This window comes from Macaca mulatta, chromosome 4, assembly GCF_049350105.2.
Source record: "Macaca mulatta isolate MMU2019108-1 chromosome 4, T2T-MMU8v2.0, whole genome shotgun sequence".
Classification (NCBI taxonomy): Eukaryota; Metazoa; Chordata; class Mammalia; order Primates; family Cercopithecidae; genus Macaca; species Macaca mulatta.
In genome coordinates, this window is record NC_133409.1 from 65,179,903 (window position 1) to 65,202,130 (window position 22,228).

The following is a 22,228-nucleotide window of genomic DNA, read 5'->3' on the forward strand; positions in this document are numbered from 1 at the left end:
TTGCATTTTTTCATGACCTCTTCTATGTTTCACAGAAAAGATTGAAAGGTTTCTCCATACAGATTGATAGAACTATTATTGTGCATTAGATAATTTCTTCATTTAGACTTCAAACAGGGTGTTGTTTTAAAATTGATGCTATTAATTTGTGTTTATGAGTGATATAAGCAGACACTGAATTTAAAAATAAACATTTTTCAGTGGCTTCTCTTGGAAACAAATCCATTTACATATCCTTTTCTGGAGTACACCCACCAAAAATATTAATACATGCAAAAAAATGTGTGTGTGTGTGTTTTTACAGGATATGACACACTACCTTGATAAGTATTCTGTACACAAACACTCTTACCATGTGCTAAAGGAGAAGTAAACTTCATTGCAAGGATGCAGAAGTTCAAAGTGAGCCAGTCACAAAACTTAATACAGACTTCTTTAGGTTTTGTATCATATCATAGGAATTTGCAGAATATCTGTATTTCTTGTAATTCTTCAAGAAGAAAATCTTATATTAACACTTATGCTATAAAGTTAATACAAAATTTATAATTTTGAATGTTTTGTAAAATTTGTAATTTTAAAATTTGTAATTTGGGAAACTTATAATTTTTCATAAAATTTACATTCTAGATAATTGAGTATTTGGGGAAGCCCTATAGACTAGGAATAATACTGTATTTTATTTCATATGGTTATATAAGGCTCCTACAGAGAGTGATCTGTGATATGCCCAATCTTTAAAATTCAAGGATGACTTTTAACAAATAACCTGTGTATCTAATTTTCTGAATGTGTACATGCATATATACTAAACAAATGTTTAGAAGTAGAACTACTAGGTCAATGAATGGGTACATGCATTGTTATTTTCTCATACATTGTCTAGTTGCCCTCTACTGAGTTTGTGTAAATTTATCCTCCTTTATCCATACTCCCCTGATTGACAGAGTTATATTTCTTGACTTTTGTCATCTGAATGCTAAAAGTATTAATTTATATTTCATTTCTCTTTAGTGAGGTTTGAACGTGTTTTTATGTGTTATATTTCCTCTCTTTGTATTACCTTCTTTGCAAATGTTTAAGTGCTTTCCCATTATTTTATTGAAGTTAGCTACTTTTTTCTACTTGATTTGTAGAGTCTCATACATTAGGGAAATGTGCCCTTTTTCCTATGTGTTTCTAATTTTTTTTGTAAAAAATGACTTATGAATTAATGATCGATGGAAGGAAGTAAAGGACAGGACCTTTGTGTCATACATTTTTAATTTTTTATTAAAGTATAATTTATATACAGCAAAAAGTATAAATCAATGTTTTGATAAGTACATACTTTAGTGTGACCCACACCCCTAACAACATATAAAATATTTCTGTTACCCAGAAGATACTTCAGGCCATTTTCATTCAATTTCCTCACCCTCAAAGAGGCAATCACTGGTCACATTTCCATCACAAGACTAGCTTTGCCTGTTTTAGAACTTCATAAAATTGGAACCATATAGTATTTATCTTTTGACACTGGCTTCTTTTGCTCAGCATAATTTTTTTAAGTTATATCCATGTTATTGCATATAACACTGTTCTATTTCTAGCTATGTTTCTGAGTACTAACTCCGTTGTATGGAGATACCACACTTTGTCTACCCATTCTCCTTTTGGGCATACGGGTTTATTACAGTTTTTCAATATGGTGACTCAAGCTGGTAAGGAAATGCTTGTATAAATCCTTTTTTGGACTCATGTTTTCATTTCGCTTGGATCAATATTCAGGAGTTGAATTAATATGTCAGAGTTTGACATATGTATACATTTATTTTAAAATGGTAAACAGTTTATGAAATGGATTGTATCTTGTTACGTTCCCAACAAGGTATAGAAGTTCTGGTTTCTCACATTTTTTCTCACATTTATTGTTGTCAATGTTTTTAATCCATCATTCTAGTGTATATATTGTACTATTTCTTTGTAGTTTAATTTGCATTTCCCTTCTGACTAATGACGTTGAGCATCTCATGTGTGCTTACTGACCATGTGTATAACTTATTGATTTCAGGATTTATTCACACATTACACACCCACATTTTTAATGAGGTGTCTTTATTATTATTAACCTGTTCATATATTCTGTATGTTCTGGATACAAGTTCTTCATCAAATGTATACTTTGCCAATATGATCTTTTAGTCTAAGCTTTGTCTTTTCACTTCCTTTACAGCAACTTTAGAAGAGCAAAAGCTTTTAATTTTTATAAAATTGGAGTTGTTAAAACACTTAGTGCTATTTGTATTTTATCTAAGAAATCTTTACCTAATCTAGGATCATGAATATTTTCTTTCATGTTTTATTCTAAAAGTTTTATAATCTTAGCATGCATGTTTACTTTCATGATGCATCTTGAAATAATATTTATGTATGGTTTAAGGTAGGCAGTCAAAATTATTTTTATTCCCATGTAGATATCCAGTTTTTCTGGCACTGTGTAATGGAAAGATGATATTTTCTCCATTGAATTATCTTGACATTTTAGTCAAAAGTCACTTAACCATGTGTGTATGGGTCTACTTTTGAACTCAGGATCAACTGATCTAAATGACTACTCTTCCTCCAACACTGCATTTTCTTCAAAATTGTAGCTTTTAATTGGAATTGGATTGCATTGAACTTGGGAAACACTAACTTCTTAACAAAACTAGCTTTCTGGTCCATGAACACAGTACATCCCTCAATTTAGTCTTCAATTTCTGTCAGCAGCTTTTATACTGTGAGTCAGCAGATTGTGCATATACTTTACTATTTTCACATTTAAATGTTCTATTTTTAGTGGTGCTCTACCTAGGACTAAAAATACATACTTTATGCAATTTGATATCTGTATTCATTCTCCAGGACTGCTACGGCAAATTACACAAAGCGGATGGCTTAATACAATGAACATTCATTCCCTTACAGTTCTGGAAGGCAGAAGTCTGAAATCAACATGTTATCTAGGTCACACTGCTGTTGAAAGCTCTAGGAGAGAATCTTTCCTCCTTTCTTCTAGCTTTTGGTGGATCCTGGTTTTCCTTGTCTTGAGACAAATTAACTCTGCCTATCTCTGCCAACATCTTCACATAACCCTCTTATTTGTATGTCTCTGTGTTTTACCATTTTTCTGTCTCCTTTAAGGATACCCATCATTGGATTTAGGGTTTATCCGAATCCAGGTTGATGTCTTCTTAGGATCTTTTTCTTAATTAGAACTGCAAACACCCTTATGTCAAATAAGGTCACATTCTAAGTTATTGGGTGGACATACCTTTTTTGGGGGGTCACTATTTCACCTCCCACAATATCATACCATGAATCACTTATCCTCTTTTCACGTTTTTTCACTCTGTGATTCTATTTCAATCATTTCTATTGCTTGTATTCAAGTTTACTAATCTTTTCTTCTGAATTTGACAATATGTTGTTTAAGTCTATCCAGATATTTTTTATTTAAGATATAGTCAGATCTGGAATTTCATTTTGATTCTTCATATATTTCATTTTTCTGTGATACTCACCATTTGTTCACTCAGTGTGTTCATCTTTTTCCATAAATCCTTAAGCACATTTTAAATAACTTTTTAAAAGTCCTTGTTTGATGAGTCCAACATTTTTTATCAGCTTTGTGTCTATTTCTACTGACTATTTTCTCAAGTTATGGTCACATTTTCTGCTTCTTCATATATCATATTGATTGTGTGCTGTATATTGTGCGTATTACACTGCTAAGAGTCTAGATTATGCTCTTTTAATTGAAAGAGTGTTGAATCTTGTTCTGGTGGGCAGTTAATGTATTGGCAGCTTGATCCTGGTCCTGAGTTTAAGTCAGTACTAGAGTTGCCATGACTCTAGTGTTAGGGTAGCTCTACTCTTAAAAAGCTTGGCCTTTCTTGGGTCTCAAGTGAATGCTCTGCATATTCATTGAATTCCCTTCATTTTGACAAGTCAGAATTTCAATGTCTCTCAACACTGTGCAACTAACAGAATCTTCATTAAGCTCACAACCCCCCAGTAGTTATTGTCTGCCTGGTATTGTTCAGTGTTTGTACAAATGAAGTTTAGAATTCAGCTAAAGACTCAAGTGGACCCCGTGTCTATTTCTGAGCTCCTTTACTGCTCATATACTCCCTTCTGGTATCCTACCTCAAATTTTAGTTGTCACAGGAGCCCCACTCACCCAACTTTGTTTCCTAAACCTAGCAACACTGTTGTTCACTACTTTGGGCTGTACCTCCCTGTATACAGTTGGGAAGCTACTTGCAGGCAAAAATCTCTGGAAATCAAGAGGTCACTTTGTATGTTTCCCTTGTCTCAAGGATCACAATCCTGGGCTGTATATTTTCCAGTGGCTAAAAACAGTTGCTTTATACATTTTGTCCATTTTTATCATTTTTCGTGGTAGGAGAATAATCCCAATGTCATGGCTGGAATTAGGATATCCCTGGGTCAGTCATTTATGCTTTTTAACTAGATGTTTGATGACTTAATTAATAATGTTCAACACATTTCCATTTTTAAACCTATCAGCAGTACTTATATTATCTGTTAATTAGAAAATAATTTAAAATTGAAAATTAAAAAGAGAAAATCTTTTATAAGTGTGATAACATATATATGTGGCATTAAACACAGAGAAAATCAGAGTGTGTGGCATTAGCTTAGGGTCATTCAGGTGTTACAAAATAAATGAGAAATTGTTGAACTGCTATATATACTTTTAGAAATAAGTGGTTACTTAGAATATACATTGTTCTGTGCTTGTCACATACTATTATAGTAGATTTCTTTAAGATCAGTAAACCAGTCATACTGTTTTTTATCTCATTAAAACAAAAATAATTGGCCTATTCCTTTGAGTGTTTTATAAAGGAATCTAACTAATTTAGTCAGTAATAACTATGTATATCACATATTTTAACTTTAACTTAGTATTTCTCCTATTCAGCTAGCAAGCACATTCTTTCATTTCATTCTGCATCCAAGAAAGACCAAGAAGTGTATGTTAAGAAGAAAGCTGCTCAAGGAATTCAGAAATCCCCCAAGGGTAGAGCTGTAAGTGCAATACAAGACATTGGTCTACCTCTTTTGGAGGAGGAAACTACCAGTACACCCACTACAGAAGACAGTTCCAGCACACTACCGCAGGTATATTAAAAACAATTGTTCAGTTGGACTGTTCCTAAAATCCTAACATAAAACAAAACAATATTTTCCCCCAAAACAGTGTATAGGCCGGGCGCGGTGGCTCAAGCCTGTAATCCCAGCACTTTGGGAGGCCGAGGCGGGTGGATCACGAGGTCAGGAGATCGAGACTATCCTGGCTAACACGGTGAAACCCCGTCTCTACTAAAAATACAAAAAAATTAGCCGGGCGTGGTAGCGGGCGCCTGTAGTCCCAGCTACTTGGGAGGCTGAGTCGGGAGAATGGCGTGAACCCAGGGGGCGGAGCTTGCAGTGAGCCGAGATCGCGCCACTGCACTCCAGCCTGGGAGACACAGCGAGACTCCGTCTCAAAAAAAAAAAAAAAAAAAAAAAAAAACAGTGTATAATGTGTGGTGCTCCCAATGTATAGCCAGAATTGGAGAATAAGAGAGACTTGAACAGTTTCTCTGTGCCAAGATCTTTAAATACATGGCAAATGTAATCTGTACATGAACTCTATAATGTACCTGTAATTATCTAATATTACAGTTGGGTTATAAGAGGCTATATAGCTTTGAGGGTCACATATTAATAAATGTCACATATTAAAGGTCATATATTAATAAAACTTAATTTGTGTGTGCTTACAATTAAAGGGAAAAAGGACAATGAATGTATTTATAAAACAGCAGACAAAGGCATGACCTAGCCATTGGAAACCAAAAAGTAAAATAAATTTAAATTAAATTAAAGGAATAAAAAAGAAAATAAAATGCCAGAAATAAATGATAATATCACAGAAATTACAATAAATCCAAATAGATCAAATTAATCAACTAAAATGCTAAAATTTTAAAGTTATATAAAAACAAGATCTAACTATAAGTAGTTCAAAAGTGACATTTTAAACAAAATGCTGCAGAAAGTTTCATGATAGAATGATAGAAAAACATACAAATATGAACCAAGAGAGAGCTGTGATTATAGTTGTTTTTTGTTGTTGTTGTTGTTGTTTGTTTGTTTGTTGAGATGGAGTCTCGCACTATTGCCCAGGTTGGAGTGCAATGGCGTGATCTCGGCTCACTGCAACCTCTGCCTCCTGGGTTCAAGCGATTCTCCTGCCTCAGCTCCCTAAGTAACTGAGATTACAGGTACCTGCCACCACATCTGACTAATTTTTTGTATTTTTGGTAGAGACAGGGTTTCACGGTGTTGGCCAGGCTAGCCTTGAACACCTGACCTCATGATACACCTGTCGTGGCCTCCCAAAGAGCTGGGATTACAGGAGTGAGCCACCATGCCTGGCCTGATGATAGTTTTAATATCTCAATACATATAGAAACATTATTTTAAACAAGGTAGAATAAATGAAGTAGATGTGGCCATAACTAATATATAGGCGCCTAATTATCTAGACACAATAAATAAAAAGCAATAACTATTAGAACTACAGAGATAAAAAGATAAGTAAATTTTGAATAATTGAAGATTTTAACCCATGCCTCATGGAAACTGACAGTTCAAGCTGAAAAACAAAATAAGTAAATGTAATTGTGAGAATTTGAAAAAGAATCTAAATATAAGCTTAATCATTTAGATGTCTATATGGAACACCTTACCCAATAAGCAGAGACTATACTTTTTTAGCGCACACGAGATTTTTTTTTAAATATCCTGTAATAGACAATAAATGGAAGCCTCAATAAAATCCAAACTATCCCTATCGTATAGTATGTTATCTGAACATAACGCAATAAAATAGAAACTAATAATTAACAAGGAGTTTTAAATCTTACAAATGATAAAACTAAATAAAATATACTAAATATACTAAATAATTCTTTAGTTTAAAAGAATATTAGAAAATAAATTATGAAATACACAAGATTCAATAACAATTAAAATTTGTAAACAACATCTAAAATAGCATTTGTTTACTACTACTATTTTTAGTAGTAAAAATACAATGCAGCTTTTAGATTAATTCATTAGGAAGCAGGGATGATTAAAAACAAATGAGCTGAGCTATTGAAATCAAAATTCAAAAAAGGAACAAAAAGTAACTCAAAGATAAAAGAAGAAAGGATTTTAATAATGATGAGAGCAGAAATCAATGAAATGTGGAATAAAAAACAAAGATTAATAAAACCCAAGCTACTTTTAAAGATTAATAAAATATACATACTTCTAGTAAAACCAAATAAGAAAAAGAGAAAAAGAGAGAGAAGATCTAAATTAATCAAATACAGAACAAAAAATAGGGTGGAGGTGTAACAACAGACAATGGGTTAAAAAAATAAGAGTATTAGAAACAGCTCTGTGCTAGCAAATTTAAAACCTACAGGGTGGTAGGGGTGAGGGGGGTGGCAGGTGCAGTGGCTCACACCTATAATTCCAGCACTTTAGGAGGCTGAGGCTGGTAGACCCCTTGAGACTAGGAGTTTGAGACCAGCCTGTTCAACATGGTAAAGAAACCCTTTCTTTATTAAAAATACAAAAAATTAGCCAGGCGTGGTGGCAGATGCCTATAGTCCCAGCTACTCCCGAGACTGAGGCATGAGAACAGCTTGAACCTGGGAGGCAGAGGTTGCAGTGAGCCGAGATTGCACCACTGCACTCCAGTCTGGGCAACAGAGCAAGACTCTGTCAAAAATTAAGTTAAATTAAATTAAATTAAATTAAATTAAATTAAATTAAACCTGGGGGTGAGGGGGAAACACATAACTTCCTGAGGGTGGGGGAGAGGAGAAATTGCAGAGTTGATTCACAAGAAAACAGAAAATCTGAATAAAACAGTAAAGAATAATAAAATTGAAATGATAATTCAAAGTCTTCTAAGTCTTCCCTTTCCAAAACACCATGGGCCCTTTTGGCTTTACAGGATAGGTCCAACAGACTTTTAAAAAGTAATTTGTTACAGAAAACAAACAATATAATTTTCCAATCCTTTTTAAGAAATTAATGTAAAATTTATTTATAAACATAGGTGATAAATTACAAATAACATAATAGATATCCAATTCTAGCAGTGTATTAAACAATCAGACAGAATTCTTCTCAGAAATTCAGAAATCTTTTATCATTAGAAAATCTATCAGTATTAGTCACTACGGTAATAGACTAGATGAGAATGATCGTATAATCCTGAAACATCTGATAAAGTTTAACACCTATTTATGGATTTCTAAAATGTGCTCTTAGCAAACTAGGCATAGGAGAGAACTTCTTCATCATAAATGTTATATGCCAAAACTTTTACACTTAATGGCCAAATCTCATATACAAAACCATTATACTAATGTGGGAAGTGTAAGTGTGTTCCTATTAAAATTGGAGTCAGAAAAGAATGCTTGCTATCATTGTTAGTATTTAATACTGAAATATTTTGATCATGGAAAGCCAGACCAATGATACAAAGAACAAAATAATTAAAAGATTATTCTAAATAATCATTGAATTATTCGCAGATAATATAATCACATGCCCAAGAAAAAACAACAGAATAAACAAACTTTAGAACTAAGAGATTTTAGCAAAATTGCCAAAGACATTAATAGTATTAACTAATAATGTATTGACTTACTTATTACTTACTATGCACCTGATACTATGTGCTTCACACATAGATCTTTAAATCTCCTTATCAACTCTTTTCTTTTCTTCCTTTTTTTTTTTTTTTTTTTTTTTTTTTTTTTTTTTTTTTTTGAGATAGAGTCTCACTCTATAGTCCAGGCTGGAGTGCAGTGGTGCAGTCTCAGCTCACTGCAACCTCCACCTTCTGGATTCAAGCGATTCTCCTGTCTCAGCCTCCGGAGTAGCTGGGATTACAGGGATGTGCCCCCATGCCTGGCTAATCTTTTTGTTTTGTTTTGTTTTGTTTTGTTTTAGACAAACGGTTTCTCTACCATGTTGGCCAGGCTGGTCTTGAACTCCTGACCTCAGGTGACCCGCCCACCTCAGTCTCTTGAAGTAAATATTCTTATTATCTGTATTTCACAGTCAAGGAACCTGGAGGACAGGAAGCTTAAGTGACTTGCTCAAAGCCAAACCGCTGGTTTGTGCTACAGCAAGTCTTCAGCCTAGACAGCTCTAGCTCATGAGGTCATGCCCTTAATCATGATACTGTGCTGCTACTACAACTTACAAAAATCAGTAGCTTCCCTCTACACCGGCACTATGCATTAGACATCAGAATATGATGCCTTTAATAATAGCAACAAAATCACACAATACCCAGAAATTAACCAAAATTATGTCAGTTTTCCACATAGAAAAGCTTAACACTTGAATAAAGGATACAGAAAGTAGTCCAACCAGCTGAAGGACAGAGATGGCTTGAATAAATAGAGAAGCATTTCATGCTTTTCAGTGAGATGGCGTAACAGTATAAACATATGTTATCCTCAATCTGTCTTTAAATTCAGTGCAATCCTAATAAAAATTCCCACTGTATTTTTCCGAAATTTTCTAAAGATACTTAAAATTCATAGGAATGAATAATAATTCACAAATAGCTAAGGAAACTTGGGAAAAAAGAGCAAAGTGTGTCTTAGTGTTTCCAAAGACAAAAAGATATAGCAGTAAAAACAGTATTTATTAATGTATACATAGGTAAATGGAGCAATAAGAGAAAGTAAGATAGAAACAGATTCATATTTTTATGAAAATTGCATATAGAATAGAGGCAACACCATAAACCAATGAAGAAAAGATGGACTATTGAGAAGGTTGTGCTAGGAAAATTACATCTCCATGGAGACAAATAAAACCAGATCACTAGCTAACATCACACATAAAGTTGAATTCCAGATATAGTGAACATTTAACTATAAAATTTTAATCCATAAAAATAATAATAATGTAGGAGACTACTTTTTGTGCCATGATCACAAAGAAGAGAAAACCCTAAAGGCCAACAGCTTTGAAAAAATACTCAAATTCTATAGTAATCTTAAAAATGCAAAATAAAATAGCAGTGAGATTTTATACCCACTGCACTCGCAAAAATTATAAAGTTGGGTAGTGGCAGGTGTTGGTGGGGATGTGAGGTTATTAAACTTTTATAAAGTGTAGTGTTACAGGGTTTTGGAGAACATCCAGCGTTATTTAACTAAATTATGGCTGTCTGATCTGGAAAATTCTGCATTTATCATATACCTAGCATAATAAATGACATTAGGCACATACCATGTGTGTTCTTATAATTTTTAAACATTGCATTTTATTTCACAGAATTACAAGTATATTATACAGTGTTCGGTGTTGTATAACAGTTGGCCTCTCACTGAAAGCCAGCTGACATTTGTTCAAGCACTGAAAGACTTAAAGAAAAATAATACCAAAGGTATGTCACCCTAAATGTTTAAACATGCACTTTACATTTGAATAATAAGTTGATATTTAAATATTTAATAATAAATTGATTAGTCATGAAAACATCATTTTATGTTTTATTACACATTATAATTTGTACTCTATATCCTGTGACATTTCCTGTTGTGTTAATTGATTATATGTTTCAATATTTTTACCGCCTGTTTTATAAGGAAAAAAATATGATTAGTTAGATGTAATGCAAGCACATTTTGTCTAGTTAATAAAAATTACTAATTGATTACACTTTTGAACATTTCAAAAATGTATAAGAAATTTTTCTATTTATAAAATTATATTTGCCCATATTTGTTGAGAATATATAGCATTACATACAAGCTTTTAAAATATTTCACAAATTCTTCAATTCCAGAAGAATAATTTTTCTTTCTTTTTTTTTTATTATACTTTAAGTTCTAGGGTACATGTGCACAACGTGCAGGTTTGTTACATATGTATACATGTGCCATGTTGGTGTGCTGCAGCCATTAACTTGTCATTTACATTAGATATATCTCCTAATGCTATCCCTCCCCCGACCCCATCCCCATAATAGGACCCAGTGTGTGATGTTCCCCTTCCTGTGTCCAAGTGATCTCATTGTTCAATTCCCACCTATGAGTGAGAACATGCAGTATTTGGTTTTCTGTTCTTGCGATAGTTTGCTGAGAATGATGGTTTCTAGCTGCGTCCATGTCCCTACAAAGGACACAAACTCATCCTTTTTTATGGCTGCATAGTATTCCATGGTGTATATGTGTCACATTTTCTTAATCCAGTCTGTCACTGATGGACATTGGGTTGATTCCAAGTCTTTGCTATTGTGAATAGTGCCGCAATAAACATACGTGTGCATGTGTCTTTATAGAAGCATGACTTATAATCCTTTGGATATATACCCAGTAATGGGATGGCTGGGTCATATGGTATTTCTAGTTCTAGATCCTTGAGAAATCGCCATACTGTCTTCCACAATGGTTGGACTAGTTTACAATCCCACCAACAGTGTAAAAGTGTTCCTATTTCTCCACATCCTCTCCAGCACCTGTTGTTTCCTGATTTTTTAATGATTGCCATTCTAACTGGTGTGAGATGGTATCTCATTGTGGTTTTGATTTGCATTTCTCTGATGGCCAGTGATGATGAGCATTTTTTCATGTGTCTGTTGGCTGTATATTTATGACAAACTCACAGCCAATATCATACTGAATGGGCAAAAACTGGAAGCATTCTCTTTGAAAACTGGCACAAGACAGGGATGCCCTCTCTCACTACTCCTATTCAACATAGTGTTGGAAATTCTGTCTAGGGAAATCAGGCAAGAGAAAGAAATAAAGGTATTCAGTTAGGAAAAGAAGTCAGATTTTCCCTGTTTGCAGATGACATGATTGTATATTTAGAAAACCCCATCGTCTCAGCCCAAAATCTCCTTAAGCTGATAAGCAACTTCAGCAAAGTCTCAGGATACAAAATCAATGTGCAAAAATCACAACCATTCTTATACACCAGTAACAGACAAACAGAGAGCCAAATCATGAATGAACTCCCATTCACAATAGCTTCAAAGAGAATAAAATACCTAAGAATCCAACTTACAAGGGATGTGAAGGACCTCTTCAAGGAGAACTACAAACCACTGCTCAATGAAATAAGAGGACACAAACAAATGGAAGAACATACCATGTTCATGGATAAGAAGAATCAATATTGTGCAAATGGCCATACTACCCAAGGTAATTTGTAGATTCAATGCCATCCCCATTAAGCTACCAATGAGTTTCTTCACAGAATTGGAAAAAACTGCTTTAAAGTTCATATGGAATCAAAAAAGACCCTGCATTGCCAAGACAATCCTAAGCTAAAAGAACAAAGCTGGAGGCATCACGCTACCTGACTTCAAACTATACTACAAGGCTACAGTAACCAAAACAGCATGGTACTGGTACCAAAACAGAGATATAGACCAATGGAACAGAACAGAACCCTCAGAAATAATACCACACATCTACAACCATCTGATCTTTGACAAACCTGACAAAAATAAGAAATGGGGAAAGGATTCCCTCTTTAATAAATGATGCTGGGAAAATTGGCTAGCCATAAGTAGAAAGCTGAAACTGGATCCTTTCCTTACTCCTTATACAAAAATTAATTCAAGATGGATTAGAGACTTAAATGTTAGACCTAAAACCATAAAAACCCTAGCAGAAAACCTAGGTAATACCATTCAGGACATATGCATGGACAAGGACTTCATGTCTAAAACACTAAAAGCAATGGCAACAAAACACAATTTGACAAATGGGATCTAATTAAACTAAAGAGCTTCTGCACAGCAAAAGAAACTAACACCAGAGTGAACAGGCAACCTACAGAATGGGAGAAAATTTTTGCAATCTACTCACTGACAAAGGGCTAATATCCAGAACCTACAAATAACTCAATCAAATTTACAAGAAAAAAACAAACAACCCCATCAAAAAGTGGGCAAAGGATATGAACAGACACTTCTCAAAAGAAGACATTCATACAGCCAAGAATAATTTTTCTAGTGAAAGAGTACTCTGGCTTATTTTTTCAAAATATAAACTACTCTCAATATTCCTGGCCAGGAAACTTACCGCTTTCAAAAAAGAGAATCAAAAGGCAATCTCCAACAGCCTGTATCTGTAAGCTTTATAGCCCATTGGGCAATCTAATAATTGAATCTGAAAGAATGTGTATTTTCTATTTATGTTCTTTTTCAAATTTAAGCTTGATTGCCTTACCATAAAAATAATATATGCATGTTATTTTTAAAATAAAATAAAGCCATGCAATACAAAAGGGCATAACATAAAATGTAAAAGCCTCCATTTCTTCCTGGGCCCCATTAACCTGAGTTCAAACACTTGAGGGTAGCCACCACCAAAGCAGGCTTTGTCATCATTCAGAATTTCTAGTGTACATACAACACACTTAGGATAAGACATAAACTCTTAGTCCTTTTCGTCCTCTAAGAAGCAGTAATTTTTATCTATTATTTATATTCCTGTATTGGAATGTAAGCCCCTGAAGACTGAGTTTTGTCCATTTTTGCCTGTTTCGTCCCTTGCATTATCCCTAGTTAGATCCCATACGCACAGTAAGCACCCCACAATATTAGCTGAATGAGTAAATGAAAGGATACACATAAGCTACTCCTATTATTATTACCCTATTTATTAATTGCCAACAACTCTGTTCAGGTGTTTGCTTGCTTCTATTATCTGCCTGGACCTGATCAAGAAAGAGCTTAAAGAAGTTTGTGTGTATAGAAGTTAAGAGAAAACTGTTATTGCTAGGCTTACTTTATTAGAAGGTATAGATTCTGTGTCTTAAAATTCAAAGAAAAGCTATAAAAATATATGTTACCAAGAGTTCCCATTTCCACTCAAATGTATTGAGTTTGCTTCCATAGCAACGCATCACAAACAGCATCACATTGTGTGGCCTCCTCTGAGGTTGCTCTCTCATTGGGCAGGGATGTGTTCTTCCTTGATCTCATCACTGCATCTCTAGCACCAGCGGGAGATGTCAATAAGTGTTTATTGAATGAATGCATGAACATGCCACATCAGCGACCTCAGGTATGTGTAAATCCTAATGGCATCCTGGCCTGCTATGTGGGCAAGATTCTGAGGCTGTGTTCAGGCTCAACGAGAAAGTTTTGTGATCTTTTATCAATGTTCCACATAGACACAGGAAGAGAAAGTGGTAACACAGGCGCCACAGAGTGGCCTCCTCTTTGCTGTTCATGTGTGTTATGTGGATAACTCCAGAGCAGACGCTGGGGTGGTTTGAACATTGTTTTTTGAACAAGTGGCTGTGCTACTGCTCCATAGTGTTATACATAAAAACACTTTCGCACAATCCCTGGATAGTCATGGAATATGAATTTTGCCAAAACATCTGCCCATTCTACTTCAACCTCCCCTCCTAAAGCCAACAGCCCCACAGCCCAGCACACTGGGAATGTCTGAAATAGCAGACACGGCTTCGATCTCATATTCCTGCCTACTAGAAGAGAACACAATTATTCTGTGAGTAAATGTCATATGGAAGCTGAAAATTCCTTGCAGGCCACGTCTCAAGCTGAATACGCCCGAAAACGCCCGTTGATTCCCTTGTTGTGGTTGCACAGGCAGTTGGCTGTGGCAATCACTTCCTTGCAGCTTGCTCCCTGAGGCTGTGTTTCCGGCCCAATTCCCTTCTCTGGATCTTCAGCTGTGAAGGTTTCCTGGACCCACCTAACGTTGCCTAACCCCGTGTTATGGGTTATCTACTGCTCTGAATGTGAGCCCTTTGATTATTTTGCAACTCACCACCCACACCTACCAAGTTCTAATGGAAAATAAATGAAAAAAAAAAAATCTATCAGTTGTTTATGTTTATTTCTCTTTGCATGTTACCGTGTTCTCTTTATATGTTTTTTCCCGTCAGGTTGCCACTTTTGTTCTCACTTAAAGTAACCATTACCCTATCCCTACTTCCCCTGTGGTTCAAAGCAAAATCTGTTAGCTCATACTGTGCCCCTGCCCCTGGCCCCGGCCCCCACCAAATTCTCTCTCTCCTTTTTCTCTATCAATTAACAGAAACCTGTTTGAAATAATGGATGGTGCAAATCATGTGGTAATTTTGTGTTCCCCTGCTGCAAAGAAGTAGATAGAGTATATACCTAATACCAGTGGAATTAAATATTTTATGCTAAAGATTTAAGTGCAAATAAAATATTCACAATTATAGAAATGAAAGAACAAAGAAACAGCACAGTTTTGTGTGTGCTTGTGTGTTCACCAAAGCTCTTCTCATTTCCACTTTGTTCTTCAAGGATAATTTATAGGACTGGTAGATTTTACATTACATTTCTGAGAATTAAGAATTTCAATGGATCAGAGAATGACAGTCAGTTTTGCTTTGTTTTGTTTTGCTTTTGTTTTGAACAGTGTGGGCTTTTTCATGAGTTGCCTGTAACTCTTTATAATTCTGATTTCTATATTATAATAGTGTGTTACACCTGTCTCAATAAGCTCAAAATAGTCATGCTACTGTTGTTTAGAGTAATTATAAATTATAAACCTAGATCCATATGACAGAAAACAAATAATCTCATCATAAATCATAAAAGGAAAAATACAGAACAACCTTGCTGAATTCAATTGAAGATCTTGCTCACAAAGAAAACTTGTTTCTGAATAATGTTTAAACGAGATTCATAAAAATGTGCAATCATAAGGAGGAGGTATTTGTGAAAAAGTTTTAAGCTTTTCAGGGAACAATAGCATCATATAGTACAATGTTATTGACTAGAATTGCTTTCTTCCAATTCTCTAAAGTAAATTGTTGTCTAATATGATGCAAAAGAAAAATATCTCTAAATAGTCTTAAATTTAGTTAAATATATATATTATATTTATTATATATATATCACACAGCTGGTTGTTGGCACAGCTAGGAATTCTAATGGAAATTAAATTCCATCAAGGGCATTTGAATGGGGAAAATAATAATATACAGTAGTACTGCTTTCATATCTTTACTCTGATAGAGGGCAGTATTATGTTTTTTTCTATATTAATATGTAATTATACAATATATAATAAATATAATATATTATATAATAGATATGTATATTATATTTATTATATCATATGAAATATAATATATTTGACTAAATGTATTTATTATATATAAAACATATATATACATAATTTAAATATCTGTGTATATCTTCTGTGATAATTAGAAATTTGGCTTCAGTACTTATATGTTGAGTGTGTTATGTAAAATTTTGTAAATTTGGGATATTTAGGAAAATAAAAGAAATGACACCTTGGAATGTGTGGAGGAAGTGAGCACTTACTGGGCATCACATATGCCTAAAGAGGGACTGATTCCTGCCAGAGAACACAGCACGAGGGACACAGCAACAAGGAGAGCTATCTGCACGTAGCTCACCATTCAAGGCCATTCCCATTTCCTTCTACATCAGGAATGGTGGGGAGGATTCAGAAATGTTTCCTCTCACTTTAGATTACAGAAATTCATAATTATTAATATTAAGACTTCATAATATTAGACATTAGTGACCCTAAATTACCACCTCTCTTTAAAAATACTTAAGTGAGTAGAAGAAGAAAAGGCATACACACAGAAAAAAATAAAGATCATACATACCAATGCATTAAAGTAGTTAGTTCTGGGTGTTGAAATTATTTGTAATTTTACTTTATTACTTGTATTTTAATATCTAAAAACAAGCTTTAATGAAAAATAGGTAAATGGGAAGTTTTAAATGAGCACATACTATTTTAATCAGGAAAAATATGGTACTTTTAAATTTTATAAATAAGAAAATTCTGGAGAGATCTAGAAGTTTAATTATTCTAATTATAATTGTTTGAGTGCTATTATGTCCATCTTACTCTACTTAGTAGTTTTCATTCATTCTTCTCAATTCTCACAAAATCTCTTGGAAGTAGTTATTACCATCCCAGTTTTACAGATGAAGAAATGAGCCTTAGATGCTATGAATAATTTGCCTAAGTTTGCATAGCTAGGAAGAAGCAGAGTGAAAGTTCTAACATAAGTCTGATTTACTCCAAAGCCCAGAATCTTCCACTGTATTATGTAAGCTCTTTAGATACTCTAACAAGTTGTATTGTCATAATAGTACTGGTGGTAGTGGTGATACTGATGGTACTGGTAGGAACTGCTAACATTTATGTCCAAGAAGGGCTTTACATATATTGACCCAATTAATCTTCCCAATAAACTTATGCAGTAGGTGTTATTACTACAGCATTGTCATTTTACAGATGAGGGAACTGGGATACAAACAGTTTAAGAAACTTGCCCCCAGTCACACAGTTAGTGGCTGGTACAGCTAAGAATCTAATGGAAATTAAATTCCATCTAGGGCTTTGAATGGAGAAAAATAACAGTATACAATAGTACTGGTTTCATATCTTTATGATGTCTCTGAGAGATGTCTTTATCTATATTACTTTAGTGAGCACAAAAGTAATATAAAGACATCTATCAGATATATATGACCCATATTATGTTTTTCCGTACATTAATGGGTAACTATTAACATTCTAGTGGCAAACTAGATAAAAACATTAATATCTGAAATGAACATAGTAGTTTAATTCATGAAATAGAATAATGTAAATATGTAGAATTGGATAATGGTGCAAAATTAATAATATGAATGAACACTCAACAAAATGCTATTATCATTATTATGCATTCCAAAGAAAAAATGTCTTCAGAAATAATTACGTTTTATTTCCTGATATCACATTTGAAAATTTTATGTGTGAATGACCAGCTGCTAAAATCAAATTACACTTTGGATTACATAGTATGTTTGTTACTGAAAAGCAACAAAGAAATTCAGAGTTAAATTGTATTTAAAATGAAGTAGGAAAATTTTCTATTTGAAAGAATATTTTGTCAGGCAATCTTCTTGAAAGTCAAGCAGCCTTCAAATTCAGAATAATTAAATCTTTAATGTCATGTTTATAAATATTTAGTCAATTTGATTAAAGCATGTCAATATTTCAGCTGCTATGTATCAATTATATATACAACTCAAAATCTACCTGCTCTAATTTGAAGTGTATGATATATTTCACACATCAGTTACTGCATACATAGAAAAATTACATACATAGAAAAATTCAGTTACTAATGTCTTTAATTTATCCACTTAGCTTACTTTGGTTTTTTTTGCAACCTCCTCCTCCTGAGCTGAAGGGATTCTTATGCCTCACCCTCCCAAGTAGCTGGGATTACAGACGTGCACCACCATGCCTGGCTAATTTTTGTATTTTTAGTAGAGATGAGGTTTCACCGTGTTGGCCAGGCTGATCTCAAATTCCTGGTCTCAAGCAATCCAGTCGCCCCGGCCTCACCAAATTGCTGGGATTATAGGCATGAGCCACTATGCTCAGCCAGCTTACTTTTAAAATATAAAACTCTGTATCAAGAAGAAATTGGCTAAGGGTTTTCTGTTGTTGTTTTTTATTAGTACACTGATGACCTAAGTTAAATCTGATATTCATCCTGAAGTCAATGTTGCCCCACTTACTTATTTAAACTCAACATTTAATTTATATGAAAAATACAGTATATATATTTTTTTTTCAAAATTTCATGTTTTTGTAACCCATGATAAGAAAGAATAAGACCTGAAATATAGCTATGTACAACTTAGGATATTTCTATTATAAATGTTTAGAAAGCTTGGTCTCTCCTGGCCTCGTGATCCGCCCGTCTCGGCCTCCCAAAGTGCTGGGATTACAGGCTTGAGCCACCGTCTCTACTAAAAAATACAAAAAAACTAGCCAGGCGAGGTGGCGGGCGCCTGTAGTCCCAACTACTCGGGAGGCTGAGGCAGGAGAAATATGTAAACCCGGGAGGCGGAGCTTGCAGTGAGCTGAGATCCGGCCACTGCACTCCAGCCTGGGTGACAGAGCAAGACTCCGTCTCAAAAAAAAAAAAAAAAAGAAAGCTTGGTCTCTGGTTAACATGCGGCAACAGTACCACCTTTAGTATATTTTAATACCTAAGTTTTGGTAAAAATTGCTTACTGAGATGGTTCATGGTCACTTAAGAAAATAGAAGGCTAGAGAACCTTGAGCAGATAGTACTTAGTGATGTCACCTGCCTTCATGTATAATTAATGGTGTTGTGATTTTAAATTCCTTTTGCCAATATGTTACATTTTTGTGTTGCTGGCCTGGGTCTTTGAAGTTGTAATCTATTTGCAAAAACAAAGATAAACTTGTCATTCTCAAAAATATTTGGTTTCAAGTCTCATTCAATTTTATTAGCAGTATTATGACACTATTCCTTTAGCTATAATTAATATTGTACTGTTATTAATTTGGCACAATGAATGCATGGTGCAGTCAATTCAAGGTCTTTGAGGAAACCAAACATTATTAAATACATGTTATATGTATATTATTTATATATATAAAGAGACTTTTCTATTTATATTTATCAAGTATGACTGTACTAGATAAATGTATACTTTGTTCTAAACAGGTATTCTAGCTTAGAAATATGTAAATTTTCAAATTCCAACCAGATTTTATTTCTGAGATATAAACCTAAGCACTCACTTTTAATCATAAAAACAAAACCGAATTTTTACAACTTTTATATGTTTTGTTATCCACTGAAGATTTCTGTCTACTGTGTTCTGGATATATGCAGGATACTGTAAGAGGAGACCTAAAGGCATAATGTTAATGGCCTTTAGAGTTTATTTCATCAACAAGTACTCCCTGAGCACTTCCTCTCTTCCATGGGTATACTAATTTATTCCAATGGTCATTTCCTCTAGAGGTCTTCTGATTACATAAATATGCAATGTGAAGTAACATGTTTCATAATTCTTGGATTAGTAGAATGGTTTTTTCTTGCATCTTACTGCTATATGTACTCCCAACACATACATATTTCCTGTAAAGCTTTATGTACTAAAGTTAAACAATCTGATAATGAGTAATATTATTAGTTCAACATTATACTAGATGAAATTAGGAATTTAAAATGAGGCATATAATGATGTTCTGGCTTTCAAAGAACTTAAAATTTATGTGAGAAAAGGTAACCCTAAATAATGCCATTAAAATTTTGGAAATTATTTTATTCTATATATTAAGAATGTAAAGAAGAAGGATGGCACATGCCTGCTGTGTGCCTGACACTTTAGTAGATACTTTGTGTATGTAAAATTGAATATTATATATGTTAACTTTGGTGGAATCAAATACACCCAAATGTATTACTCAAACACTAAAAATTATGTGTAGTAAGACAAGAAAGCCCCAGAAATGCTTCAAGGGGCAGCTTGAGATTCAATTTCAACTGACATTTGTTAAGCATTTAAAAAACCCAGTGGGTGTATGATACCAGATATGATCCTATTTTAAATGCTCTATATTGATTATTTTAAGCTCTCTGGGTATGGTGCTAGTATCTCCATTACACAGAGAAGGAAACTTAGACTCAAAGGATGGAATAAACCTACAAAAGTTAACCTATTTAGCAGCTGAACCAGAATTCACCTCCAGGTCATTTGACTATTGGACCAAAGGATTTTCCCCACAGCAAGACTTCTCAGCAGCTGGGATTGTCGGCAGAAGGGCAAGTTTTCACTCCTATAGAGTTCTCACAGTCCCTTTGCAGTCTGGTAGGGTGGTCTGTCCCCCAATTTGAAAGTAGCTAATAACTGGGCACCAAGCAATGTATAAATATGGGCTATTTACAATTACTATTTTACACTGCTCATGGGGTGACTTACGAGACTCCAGTTTGAAAGGGACTGACAGGTTCTTTGAACTTGCATTTGAATACACATTCAACTCTTATCAGTTGGGAGACTTGAGTAAATTATATAACTTCTCTGAATATACCCTGCTGGGACGCGTGAGACTTAGAAAGAAACACAGTAAAGATTGAATAAATATTATTTAAATAATAAATAAATACATTATTTAAATATTTTCCCCTCACCACTTCCATATTAAATTGTTAGAAAAGGTTAATAAAGCATAAGGCTCATGTCCTTCATGTTGGGGAAAGGTAATTATACTCTTCTAAAAGTAAACCAGTGGTTCTCAAAGTGTGATCCTTAGATCAGCTGCCTCAGCACCATCTGGAAACTTGTGAAAAATGTACATTTTGAGGCCCTATCATAGACCTAGCAAATCAGAAACTTTCGTGTTGGTGCCCAGAAATCTGTTCTATGGTAAGCCCGTCAAGTGATTCTGACACAGGCTAAAGTTTGAGAAGTGTTCTTGTAAGGGTACCTTCAGCTTCTTTGAACCCTGTCATTGGCATTCTTCCCTTCAGCCCATCCCTTTGTAGCACTTCTCTGACAAAAGGGAAAAATGTACAGACTTCTTAAAGCAATGTTTCTCAAAGTACAACCTACGGGCCACTTGTATCAGAATCACGTGAGGTAAATTTTAAACTGTAGATTTCTGTGCCCCTCACCGGACTACAGTGTTGGAATCTCTGAGGGGTGGACCTCAAGATGTGCATTTTACAGGTTATCTGTATGATTTCTACACTCACCAACATTGTGAATTGTTGTGTTACAATAAGCAAAGCATTAGCAGCAATATTTTGTGACAACAAACACAGCATTATTAGATACAGACTTGTCTGGCAGCACAAAGTGAAAATAATGAGTTATTCTAGCTCAGTTTTTATGAGATTGTCTTATCTAAAACGGGCCACAAAGAGAGCTCTAAAATTCTGTTAATCCCGCACTCTATTGGCATTGAGAGCTCTAGGACCTGGATTTTCTTGGGACCAGAAGCTGAGGTGGTAGCTGTGGCCAGTGAGGGTGGTTGAAGACTGGTTACCTCATATTTGGGTTAGGATCTGAGGAGACTGAAAAGCAGCAGCACTGAGTTTGCTTTTCTGTGAAGGCAGTGTTTCTGCCACCCCCAAGTTTATGGCTGACAAAAGATGTAAAAGAATGTCGGATAAAAAGTGTTCTCTGTAGCCTCTCCTACTTTCTATCTTGGGTTTCTGAAAAAAGTTGATTTTACTATATGCTTTTTATAAAAATCTTTGTTTTTATTTCTTTTTTTCTTCTTCTCCTGAGGTTGTTTCTAAATCTCTAATTTTAAACCTT

General features: G+C 34.3%; 1 protein-coding gene across 1 annotated transcript in view; it reads left to right on the forward strand.

The window, feature by feature from the left end:
- ADGB (androglobin) overlaps positions 1-22,228 on the forward strand; it is a 235,704-nt gene that overhangs the window by 175,923 nt on the left and 37,553 nt on the right. Inside the window, 2 exon segments of the mRNA NM_001193764.2 lie at positions 4,973-5,172; positions 10,402-10,513. Of these exon segments, the coding sequence (NP_001180693.2) occupies positions 4,973-5,172; positions 10,402-10,513 (312 nt within the window).